This window comes from Cyprinus carpio, chromosome B3 (assembly GCF_018340385.1).
Source record: "Cyprinus carpio isolate SPL01 chromosome B3, ASM1834038v1, whole genome shotgun sequence".
NCBI lineage: Eukaryota > Metazoa > Chordata > Actinopteri > Cypriniformes > Cyprinidae > Cyprinus > Cyprinus carpio.
This window is the reverse complement of record NC_056599.1, coordinates 41261089-41273681: the sequence shown is the minus strand read 5'-3', so window position 1 is coordinate 41273681 and position 12593 is coordinate 41261089. Positions and strand designations below refer to the sequence as shown.

At 38.1% G+C, this 12593-nt stretch overlaps 2 protein-coding genes and 2 non-coding genes across 5 annotated transcripts; 2 read left to right on the top strand and 2 right to left on the bottom strand.

Moving 5' to 3' along the window:
- Positions 1 to 1081: 1081 nt before the first annotated feature.
- Positions 1082 to 3441, bottom strand: LOC122136630 (gastrula zinc finger protein XlCGF49.1-like). 2 transcript variants are annotated; one of them, XM_042721024.1, is made up of 2 exons: positions 2859 to 3441; positions 1082 to 1823 (listed from the first exon to the last, which is right to left on the bottom strand). In XM_042721024.1, exons 1-2 carry the CDS (start codon positions 2942 to 2944, stop codon positions 1385 to 1387), a joined length of 525 nt encoding a protein of 174 aa, XP_042576958.1. In that variant the 5' UTR covers positions 2945 to 3441; the 3' UTR covers positions 1082 to 1384. The 2 variants fall into 2 exon arrangements, with proteins under 2 accessions (XP_042576958.1, XP_042576957.1); XM_042721023.1 differs by having other exon boundaries at positions 1094 to 1926.
- Positions 3442 to 4598: 1157 nt separating this feature from the next.
- Positions 4599 to 4669, bottom strand: trnag-gcc. Its single transcript has one exon. It is a non-coding gene; the product is annotated as a tRNA-Gly (tRNA).
- Positions 4670 to 6848: 2179 nt separating this feature from the next.
- On the top strand, positions 6849 to 6919 carry trnag-gcc. Its single transcript has one exon. It is a non-coding gene; the product is annotated as a tRNA-Gly (tRNA).
- Positions 6920 to 9961: 3042 nt separating this feature from the next.
- Positions 9962 to 10500, top strand: LOC122136846 (zinc finger protein 239-like). The gene is made up of 2 exons (XM_042721432.1): positions 9962 to 10400; positions 10493 to 10500. Exons 1-2 carry the CDS (start codon positions 9962 to 9964, stop codon positions 10498 to 10500), a joined length of 447 nt encoding a protein of 148 aa, XP_042577366.1.
- The last annotated feature ends 2093 nt before the right edge of the window (positions 10501 to 12593 follow it).

Here is a 12593-nt window from a genome sequence, read left to right as displayed (position 1 = left end):
TTATCATTTAAAGTTCAAAAATTAATTGCTAGCTCATGTATTAATTATATGATTTTGGGATTTTCCTTAGTTGTCAGATTTTAATCATAGAAATTAAAAGAAATAAACATTTGAAATATATCAGTCTGTGTGTAATGAATGAATATAATATACAAGTTTCACTTTTTGAATGGAATTAGTGAAATAAATCAACTTTTTGATGATATTCTAATTATATGACCAGCACCTGTAAATCTGTGTCCAAAGCGTTTCAGAAAGCATTTACATTGGGTCTTTTCACAATCGGATAGACTTCCAATCAGAGAAAAAACAGGGAGTGACCAAGTGTAAACAGTTCTAACAAATATTCAAGTGCTAGGGGAGGGGGTTAAAGCATTTTAGAAAAAGGCTGGAACACAAATAAGATCCAGATTGAAATCCTGATGTCAAGTCAAGATGAAAAACATAGGAATTTTGTCATTAAAGATGAATCAAACAATGAAGTAGGGCTGGGACAATAAATCGATGCATCGCAAATCAAGAAATTATTCTGCATCAATTCTGAGATTATCGGAATGCGTCGCGATTCTCTCTCAAATCGATTCTGAGCCTAGTTTTGAACAGCAGATGGCACTGTGTGCTTTAGAAACCGCCATATTCTGCTTGCTTCCAGTTCCTTACACACACACCGCTTGAACCTAAAATAATCATTCATAAAGTTCGAAAAGGCTGAAACGAATTACTAGGATGTTTGCAGTGGGCTGTGTTTACGTTAATCTCGCATCATAAAAGCCGATGTGCAAGTACATTTAAACAGATTACTCAGCCGAACGCACAAGCGCTCTTCTTTGTGAGCGTTTGAGTGTGCGGTTAAAAACTAGCCTACAGCGCAATCTGCTGTTAAAAACTAAGCTCAGAATCGATTCCAGAGAGAATCACGATGCATTCCGATAATCTCAGAATCGATCCACAAATCGCGCAACGCATCGATTTATTGTCCCAGCCCTACAATGCAGTGCAATTAATTCATTAACTCATTCAGTTTCTCCTTTTAATTACAGTAAATCATCTACGATGCCGCATTTCACAGCAAAAGTTGTAACAAACACCTCTACACACAGATGCATATTTTCTGGTGCCATTTTAAACTACCAAAGCCATCTAAAACTCTTTCCACACAAAGTGCAGAAATAAGGTCTGGCTTATGCATGTCTTCTCAATCCGTATGTGAGTCTGGAGGTTTCCTTTGGCTGTGAAGCTCTTTCCACACTGAGGGCAGGTGAAGGGCTTCTCTCCGGTGTGAATTCTCCTGTGGATTTCAAGGTTCGCTTGGTTTGAGCAGGTCTTTCCACAGTGTTCGCACATGAAAGGCTTCTCTCCAGCGTGAGCTATTATTACATGATCCTTAAGGAGAATTTTTGTCGCTGAACCTCGTTCCACACTGACGACACTTAAAACACTTCTCTCTGGTGTGAATCCTCACATGGTACTCGAGCGATTCTTTGCGTGTGAACTTATTTCCGCACTGATCGCATGTAAACGGCTTGCCTCCGGCGTGACGTCTCATGTGGGCTTTAAGGCCTTCTTTGCTTGAGAAGCTCTTCTCACATGGTTTGCAGATGTAAGGGCTTTCTCCGGGGTGTGTTCTCATGTGCGCTTTAAGGCTTCCTCTGCGTGTGAAACTCGCTCTGCACAGCACACACGAGTACGGTCTCTCTCCGGTGTGAACTCCCGTGTGGACTTTAAGGTTTCCTTTTCTAGCGAAACTCCTTCCACACTGTTGGCAGGTGAATTCACTTCCAGTCTCGGTGATCTGAGCCGTGGTCTTTTCAGTCTGCGAGCAGCTAATAGAGTTTTCTTCAGTTATGAACCCGTTATGTTTCTCATAATGACATTTCTCTTCCATTTCATCATGTTCTCGACTCTCCTCTTTCAGTGGCATCGGGTCTAAAGGGAAAAAAATACTAGTAGAGACCAGTTTCATGGTGCAAAGCAACAGACATCAAAACTGGTGCTTCCTGTAACCTCAGGATCTCTTCTCGATATTGTTTTGAGCTTTAAGCTGGCAGATATTAAACCTTTCTTTTTGTCACGTTTCAGGTCTTGGAGTCTTTTCCTATTCCACACATCTCGATCTAGAACTTAAAGTAAACGATTTTATCATGTTAATAACAATCATGGTACGCAAAATATGCTGCAAATGCTTTTGAAACTTCACACAGAAAGTGCTCCTTTATTAAGAAAAAAAAATAAAATAAAAACTATATTGCCAATTTAATTATATACTGACCATATTTTCCTAAATTGGTCGACCTTCTAACTGATATGGAGACTGTGGATTAAAAAAATGCAATATGACAAAATATTCACTAAACGGGGGATTTGTGTAGTTTCTGCAAAGTAAGGAGCTGTTCACACAGAACACATCCTCGCATATTAAAATTGTGAAACATAAACAATTTAATTTTGACTTTATTTCCATGTTTAACAAATTTTCTTGAAATAGAACAACTTTTTTCTTAAAATGCAATTTATTCTCAACATTTTATTTCTAAATTTTTCTCAAAATTTAATTTTGTTTAATTTTATTTTATTTTGGGCCAGTTGCTTGGCCCTAATCCTCTTTCGTAGATAACTCAACTCTAACAGTTTGCTTTATACAACAACAACAACAACAACAACAACAAAAAGAGCTTTTCATATACTGTTTCATAATTAAGTAACAGAAAAAATAGTTTCATTGTTTGAAGTTCAGAAGTAGACACTGGGTCTAATGTTACACAACATAATTGTTTTGTTCAGGCGATCTCTGTGTAATTTTTCCAAACTTAATGTGTGACGTTGTAATAATGAACGCCAGCTTTGAGAATGAAACCCACCCTGTGTGTTCCTCAGTATCTTCTTGTTTGACTCTGAAGGTGTCTTCAATCTTCACGTCTTCACTCTCCTCTTTAATAACTGCCATCTCTGTAACAGGATCTCAGCAGGAGTCTCTCCTCTGTTCACACATGATTAAGAGGAGATTAATTAACAGAAAGATGAATGAATCTGAACTGAATCTCTGGATGAGTCAGAATCGGCTCCCTGCTTCAGTGATCTGTCGAGAGTCAGTTCAGCGTGAAGTGATTCAGAACAGAGAGTCATTTGATTCAGTTGACTCGGAGCTTCACTCAGCGACTGAATTCGTGTTTATTATGAACTGATTCACGATATAGAGACAGAAATGAGATGCAGCTTTTCTGTTCACTTACTCACCTGCGCCCTACTTTCACAAAACAGCACGTTTTAACGTTAGATAAAGCATTTCAATGCTACTTCCAATAATGATTAATTAACTATAGTTTGCTTGTTAAACTATACAAGTCACTAAACCATTTACATCGATTTAAACAGTTTAAATGAATTAAGATTCAAACAGTTCTTCAGCCGAATCACAGACGCAGAAGCACGGCGCTGCTTTATGACGTCACACCAACACGCCAAAATAAAAGTCCCTAAGCACATTCCGTCGCTCGAGTTCTTCACAGTCTCTTGGAGTGACTAGAGTAGCTTCAAACTGGAAATATAACCACAACATATTGCTTGTAGGGACTAAAGAGAAACATCTTATAATTTTGAGCCCTAAACATACTTATCCAATGTCAAAATGACAAAGAAATCAGAGAAGAGTTTATTTACAATACCACACAACAGATACAAAAAACTATTACTTGACAAAAACCTTCCATTGTGTTATTTCATATATATTTAATAATACTAATGAATTGATTATTCCTTGTGCTGAAACAAAACATTGAATAAATTACCGGTTTAGTGTATTATCCATTTCTATATTTGTAAAATGGATTTAATTATTTAGGTGATTGTGTGGATTTACACTGCTGTTACTTTATTCTGCAGCTATAACGTGAGGAAAACTTTAAGGTCTTTTTTTTAGGATTTAAACCCTACGCAGGTATAAATAACGACTTTATTCAACACGTCCTCTCCTCCTCCTCAGCGTAGCGCCATTTTAGCAATTCTGAGCAGTATGCAGGTGGCATACGCTCTTCTGTGTCAGCCGCGCCACAAGGATGCGTTTATTACGTGTATTTTTGAAAGACAACAGCGCATCGACGCAGCGCGGCTGACACAGAAGAGCGTACACCATCTGTGTACTGCTCAGAATTGCTAAAATGGCGCTACGCTGATTACTACGCTCATAGTTTTTCTAACGCGTTTTATTCGTGTTTGTAGTTCTGGAACGAATCTTTCACCAAAGCGTGATGGATTGTGGGCAATTTTAGTCATCAGAGTGTGCATGGATCCACACTTCAAAAATAGACCTGAAATAGTAGACCACCCGGGGACTTTTGGCATACTGGTTTCATCATACTATGCTTTGGGACACACTTATTCTAATCTCACATACTATTTAGGATGGATAGTATGAACATTGAGACGCAGGGTGAGTTTCTTTCTTCTGTTAAACACAAAATAGGATCTTTTGAAGAACGTAGGTAACCAAACGTTTGCTGGTCTCCTTTATTATGGAGACAAATTCTTATGGAAGTCAATGGAGAGCAGAAACTGTATCGGGGTTTACTTTTTTCCACACTTAAAAGGTGAGAATGTGTGTCTGCATTGGCCGGGAATCGAACCCGGGCCTCCCGCGTGGCAGGCGAGAATTCTACCACTGAACCACCAATGCTGATGATGAGAGAGCTGCGCCACCTGCTGGCCTCAAGCTGCACACTTCAGCTGAACGGCCCTGAACCGTCTCCCATTCATTCTCAATGGTAGCGCTAAGCCACTACGGGTGCAAGTAACACAATTCCATGGCCGTGGGAAGTAGGGGTGCTGCAGCACCCCTGTTGGAAAATGCAGACATTACAGCACTCTCTGACAGATGCAAAAAAATAAATACATAAACGTATTAAAACATTTTTTAAATCCTCCTGTTTGTTATTAACCTAAGAAGTTTATGCACGAGGAGGTTTTGAGCACAACTAAATAATTATTGACCTTTTCGCACGTACGTACGATCACACCGGTGTGATCAGTCTAGGCTGGTCCCAGTGCATGACGTGATCAACTGCTAAATTCAAATGTGCTTTCACGTGTTGGCTGGCGCTGAGCCAGAGAGAGGCGCGTTCAGAGCATAGGTTCAGAGCTGTCATATATCACAACTTTTCAGTGTTTTCAAGCACATACTGTTTATTTTAGGTTTCAGACATATAAGTACTAAAAAAACAATACATTTAGAGTTTGTAAAATACACACTGATGTCAAAGGAAGAGGCAATATTAATCCTTTCCATTATAATTAGACACGTTGTTTTATTCATATCAGATACACGTGTAAGTAACTTTAAAGTTTACTCTATTCTTCTCCCAGTTCACCAGCCACTTACTTTTATGTATTTCGGGAGAAGTGGATGAATTCATGTGTTGTAAATCCAACAGATCCGATTCTCTGAACTGCGTCTGCGGCACAAACTAAGATGTTCGTGTGCGCTGTCAGCATGTGGACCGTTTTAATTATTCGTAGGCTATTTTTATGTTCTTATTAGCTGTGTTCTGTGAGTGTGTGTCTGCGCCCTGACAGAGCCATAAGTTTAAATAACGTAGGCTTATATGTGCTGTTAAAAATATTTGCTTTTGTGGATATTCTTGTCCGCTGTGCGCGACAACCTTTTGGAGCTGTTTAACTATCTTGGCTATTTGTACGTGTCTGCTATGTGCAACGGAGTCTGGTTACAAGATTGGTATAAATATGTTTAATTCTTATTAGTGTGTGTTTACTTTGTTATTAGACTTAGACATTATTAAGAGGTGTCCACCTGACACGCAAAAAATGCACCTCCCACTACTACAGCACCCCCAACTTAAAACCTCTTCCCACGGCCCTGCACAATTAAGCTGACTATTTTGCCAAATGGCAGATATTTCTTGTTTTAATTATTGTGTTAAATATTCAGCTGTATCTGACCGAGGATCTTCTTGGGTCTCAGGAAAACATGATAACAGTGAAGAAAGTGAAGAAACACTCTCCACAAGAACAACAAAACAGCACTATTACACAAAGAAATCATTCCAGTATGCACACACACACACACACACACATGTATTACAATCATTATGTTACTAGAGTGAAACTATAGTAATCCTGCTGTTCCTGGCAGATTGATATTCATTTATATTTTCATGACTGTACTGTAAATATGAAGCACGATACAATAACAACAATAGTGAATGTGACTCTACTACTAAAATAAGGTTACTATAGTAAAACCATGGTCAGAAAACAGTTTTGAACTGTGGAATAAATATAATCTCATTACAAAAATGATACTAATGCTTACATCCATTCATAATTTAGCTTGTAATCAACAGATGATGTGTTAACGACAAACAATACACAGAAATGTAAATCACAGCTATGTTCATTCATAATTTGGCGTGCAAACAAACAGACCTACGCTGAACTATAATAAATAAACCTCGACAGGGTAAAGATTGGAAATGAACAAAGTTTATTAATGTGATTTCAGCACTAACGGTGATAAATCGTAAACTGTTGTCACATAAAGTATCTTACCTTTGATAGATGAGCTGGGAATGCGTTGAATTTAACAACCGAGACGATCCGCCGTCTTCTTCTTCTTTTATTGTTTATTACTGTGTTTTCATTCTCCGAGTCGGGATAGAAATGTCGAATTCAAACTTGCCGAAACACGGAAGAGCGCCACGAGCGCGTTAGCGGCCGAAAGAATATCGCACCCGTAGTGGTTTAGCGCTACCATTGAGAATGAATGGGAGACGGTTCAGGGCCGTTCAGCTGAAGTGTGCAGCTTGAGTCCAGCAGGTGGCGCCACTCTTTCGTCATCAGCATTGGTGGTTTAGTGGTAGAATTCTCGCCTGCCACGCGGGAGGCCCGGGTTCGATTCCCGGCCAATGCAGACACACATTTTCACCTTTTAAGTGTGAAGAATATTAACCCTGATACAGTTTCTGCTCTCCATTGACTTCCATAAGAATTTGTCTCCATAATAAAGGAGACCAGCAAACGTTTGGTTACCTACGTTCTTCAAAAGATCCTATTTTGTGTTTAACAGAAGAAAGAAACTCACAGTGCGTATTAATGTTGATGGTGTATATAGTAAATAGTATGTGAGATTAGAATAAGTGTGTCCCAAAGCATAGTATGATGAAACCAGTATGCCAAAAGTCCCCGGGTGGTCTACTATTTCAGGTCTATTTTTGAAGTGTGGATCCATGCACACTCTGATGACTAAAATTGCCCACAATCCATCACGCTTTGGTGAAAGATTCGTTCCAGAACTACAAACACGAATAAAACGCGTTAGAAAAACTATGAGAGTAGTAATCAGCGTAGCGCCATTTTAGCAATTCTGAGCAGTACACAGATGGTGTACGCTCTTCTGTGTCAGCCGCGCTGCGTCGATGCGCTGTTGTCTTTCAAAAATACACGTAATAAACGCATCCTTGTGGCGCGGCTGACACAGAAGAGCGTATGCCACCTGCATACTGCTCAGAATTGCTAAAATGGTGCTATGCTGAGGAGGAGGAGAGGACGTGTTGTATAAAGTCGTTATTTATACCTGCGTAGGGTTTAAATCCTAAAAAAAAAGACCTTAAAGTTTTCCTCACGTTATAGCTGCAGAATAAAGTAACAGCAGTGTAAATCCACACAATCACACCTGAATAATTAAATCCATTTTACAAATATAGAAATGGATAATACACTAAACCGGTAATTTATTAAATGTTTTGTTTCAGCACAAGGAATAATCAATTCATTAGTATTATTAAATAAATATGAAATAAAACAATGGAAGGTTTTTGTCAAGTAATAGTTTTTTGTATCTGTTGTGTGGTATTGTAAATAAACTCTTCTCTGATTTCTTTGTCATTTTGACATTGGATAAGTATGTTTAGGGCTCAAAATTATAAGATGTTTCTCTTTAGTCCCTACAAGCAATATGTTGTGTTATATTTCCAGTTTGAAGCTACTCTAGTCACTCCAAGAGACTGTGAAGAACTCGAGCGACGGAATGTGCTTAGGGACTTTTATTTTGGCGTGTTGGTGTGACGTCATAAAGCAGCGCCGCGCTTCTGCGTCTGTGATTCGGCTGAAGAACGGTTTGAATCTTAATTCATTTAAACTGTTTAAATCGATGTAAATGGTTTAGTGACTTGTATAGTTTTACAAGCAAACTATAGTTAATTTATCATTATTGGAAGTAGCATTGAAATGCTTTATCTAACGTTAAAACGTGCTGTTTTGTGAAAGTAGGGCGCAGGTGAGTAAGTGAACAGAGAAGCTGCGTCTTATTTCTCTCTTTATATTGTGAATCAGTTCATAATAAACACGAATTCAGTCGCTGAGTGAAGCTCCGAGTCAACTGAATCAAATGACTCTCTGTTCTGAATCACTTCACGCTGAACTGACTCTCGACAGATCACTGAAGCAGGGAGCCGATTCTGACTCATCCAGAGATTCAGTTCAGATTTCATTCATCTTTCTGTTAATTAATCTCCTCTTAATCATGTGTGAACAGAGGAGAGACTCCTGCTGAGATCCTGTTACAGAGATGGCAGTTATTAAAGAGGAGAGTGAAGACGTGAAGATTGTAGACACTTTCAGAGTCAAACAAGAAGATACTGAGGAACACACAGGGTGGGTTTCATTCTCAAAGCTGGCGTTCATTATTACAACGTCACACATTAAGTTTGGAAAAATTACACAGAGATCGCCTGAACAAGTAGACCCAGTGTCTACTTCTGAACTTCAAACAATGAAACTATTTTTTCTGTTACTTAATTATGAAACAGTATATGAAAAGCTCTTTTTGTTGTTGTTGTTGTTGTTGTTGTTGTATAAAGCAAACTGTTAGATTTGAGTTATCTACGAAAGAGGATTAGGGCCCAAGCAACTGGCCCAAAATAAAATAAAATTAAACAAAATTAAATTTTGAGAAAAATTTTGAAATAAAATGTTGAGAATAAATTGAATTTTAAGAAAAAAGTTGTTCTATTTCAAGAAAATTTGTTAAACATGGAAATAAAGTCAAAATTAAATTGTTTATGTTTCACAATTTTAATATGCGAGGATGTGTTCTGTGTGAACAGCTCCTTACTTTGCAGAAACTACACAAATCCCCCGTTTAGTGAATATTTTGTCATATTGCATTTTTTTAATCCACAGTCTCCATATCAGTTAGAAGGTCGACCAATTTAGGAAAATATGGTCAGTATATAATTAAATTGGCAATATAGTTTTTTTTTTTTTTTTTTTTTCTTAATAAAGGAGCACTTTCTGTGTGAAGTTTCAAAAGCATTTGCAGCATATTTTGCGTACCATGATTGTTATTAACATGATAAAATCGTTTACTTTTAGTTCTAGAGTGAGATGAGTGGAATAGGAAAAGACTCCAAGACCTGAAACATGACAAAAAAAGGTTTAATATCTGCCAGCTTAAAGGTTTTTGGGACTTAAAACAAAATCGAGAAGAGGTTCTGGGGTTACAGGAAGCACCAGTTTTGATGTCTGTTGCTTTGCACCATGAAACTGGTCTCTACTAGTATTTTTTTCCCTTTAGACCCGATGCCACTGAAAGAGGAGAGTCGAGAACATGATGAAATGGAAAAGAAATGTCAGTATGAGAAACATAACGGGTTCATAACTGAAGAAAACTCTATTAGCTGCTCGCAGACCTAAAAGACCACGGCTCAGATCACCGAGACTGGAAGTGAATTCACCTGCCAACAGTGTGGAAGGAGTTTCGCTAGAAAAGGAAACCTTAAAGTCCACACGGGAGTTCACACCGGAGAGAGACCGTACTCGTGTGTGCTGTGCAGAGCGAGTTTCACACGCAGAGGAAGCCTTAAAGTGCACATGAGAACTCCCCGGGGAAAGCCCTTACATCTGCAAACCATGTGAGAAGAGCTTCTCAAGCAAAGAAGGCCTTAAAGCCCACATGAGACGTCACGCCGGAGGCAAGCCTTTTACATGCGATCAGTGCGGAAATAAGTTCATGCGTAAAGAATCGCTCGAGTACCACGTGAGGATTCACACCAGAGAGAAGTGTTTTAAGTGTCGTCAGTGTGGAACGAGGTTCAGCGACAAAAATCTCCTTAAGGATCATGTAATAATAGCTCACGCTGGAGAGAAGCCTTTCATGTGCGAACACTGTGGAAAGACCTGCTCAAACCAAGCGAACCTTGAAATCCACAGGAGAATTCACACCGGAGAGAAGCCTTACACGTGTGTCCAGTGTGAGAAGAGCTTCACGTATCAGAGAGACCTGAAACGTCACGCGCAAACTCACTCTGGACAGAAAGTCAAGGATTCAGAGTGTTACGGGAAGGTTGGGGAGAACCACCTGCGCGCTCACTCTGGAGGAAGACCGTTTCTGTGTAATAAAAACTTTCTTTTGCCAGCACACTTGCGGATACACCTGAGAAGACATGCATACGCCAGACTTTATTTCTGCTCTTTGTGTGGAAAGGGTTTTAGATGGCTTGGTAGTTTAAAATGGCACCAGAAAATATGCATCGGTGCAAAGTTCATTTTGATTGTGTAGAGGTGTTTGTTACAACTTTTGCTGTGAAATGCCGCAACATAGATGATTTACTGTAAATAAAAGGAGAAACTGAACGAGTTAATGAATTAATTGCACTGCATTGTAGGGCTGGGACAATAAATCGATGCATCGCGCGATTTGTGGATCGATTCTGAGATTATCGGAATGCATCGTGATTCTCTCTGGAATCGATTCTGAGCTTAGTTTTTAACAGCAGATGGCGCTGTAGGCTAGTTTTTAACCGCACACTCAAACGCTCACAAAGAAGAGCGATTGTGCGTTCGGCTGAGTAATCTGTTTAAATGTACTTGCACATCGGCTTTTATGATGCGAGATTAACGTAAACACAGCCCACTGCAACCATCCTAGTAATTCCGTTTCAGCCTTTTCGAACTTTATGAATGATTATTTTAGGTTCAAGCGGTGTGTGTGTAAGGAACTGGAAGCAAGCAGAATATGGCGGTTTCTAAAGCACACAGTGCCATCTGCTGTTCAAAACTAGGCTCAGAATCGATTCGAGAGAGAATCGCGATGCATTCCGATAATCTCAGAATTGATGCAGAATAATTTCTTGATTTGCGATGCATCGATTTATTGTCCCAGCCCTACTGCATTGTTTGATTCATCTTTAATGAAAAAATTCCTATGTTTTTCATCTGGACTTGACATCAGGATTTCAATCTGGATCTTATTTTATGTTCCAGCCTTTTTCTGAAATGCTTTAACCCCCTCCCATAGCACTTGAAAATTTGTTAGAACTGTTAACACTTGGTCACTCCCTGTTTTTTCTCTGATTGGAAGTCTATCCGATTGTGAAAAGACCCAATGTAAATGCTTTCTGAAACGCTTTGGACACAGATTTACAGGTGCTGGTCATATAATTAGAATATCATCAAAAAGTTGATTTATTTCACTAATTCCATTCAAAAAGTGAAACTTGTATATTATATTCATTCATTACACACAGACTGATATATTTCAAATGTTTATTTCTTTTAATTTTGATGATTATAACTGACAACTAAGGAAAATCCCAAAATCATATAATTAATACATGAGCTAGCAATTAATTTTGAACTTTAAATGATAATTTATACATATAGATACGTTTTAATATATATAACTTAAAATAATTAAACGTGTTTTCTTGAGCTTTGAAACTGTATAAATTATTAAATTATTAAATTTATTAAATTATTACAATTTTGCAGCAGCTGCAGTGTTTTTCTGCCTTGTAAATGCATTTAAATTAATTATTTTTAATAACATCTCTGGGGCATATTTGTTTTTTTGATCGTAAGAATTCAGATTTTTGTCTTTTTTTTTTTGAGAGTCAGTTATTTAGGACCTTTTTGGCAGAAAGTTTCTTTTGATTCCAATAGGTGGCAATAAACAGGGGAAAAATTTTTTTCTTTAAATAACCTTTAACCAAAAGGAGGCAATGGTGTCTTCAAGTGTCTCCATTTCTGACTTCTGAAGAACAAGGTATGCCTTCATTTAAAAGAGTGCCCTACACATATACATTGGCGTAAACTGATGAAAATGGTCTCATTTAACAGAAAACCCTCAAAATTTAGTATTTTTTATTGTGTTTGTTTAAAATTTTACAATTAACAAATAGTAATTTCTTTAAATTTGATTTGTTTGATTTGGCAGCAAATAAAAAAAAAGAGAATTTTCTTTGTATTACCTTCTAAACAAAAGTTACTTAACTGGAGGGAGGCAATGTGTTTTCTGAAGTCTCCAGGTTTACGCCATAAACCCAAATTATTTAAAGTGACTTATTACCAATTAAATAAGATTTTTACAATGTGTTACACTTGACTGTTCAAAATATTTATCATCTAGCTTGACCCATTTCATGTAATGTATAAGCAAAATGGCAGATTGAGGGAGCAGTCCTTGCATTTAATTTTAAACAAAGCTACTAAACTCCAAGAAGTAGCACCACTCTCCCACTGATTTGGCAGATGTGGATGGCACTGGGGCATCTGAGGTGCTGGACTGTGTGGCCAGCTCACACACA

What these genes read in the sequence shown, in the direction of transcription:
- LOC122136630 (XM_042721023.1), bottom strand. Translation starts at nt 1,921, where the DNA reads ATGCCACTGAAAGAGGAGAGTCGAGAACATGATGAAATGGAAGAGAAA.
- LOC122136846 (XM_042721432.1), top strand. Translation starts at nt 9,962, where the DNA reads ATGAGACGTCACGCCGGAGGCAAGCCTTTTACATGCGATCAGTGCGGA.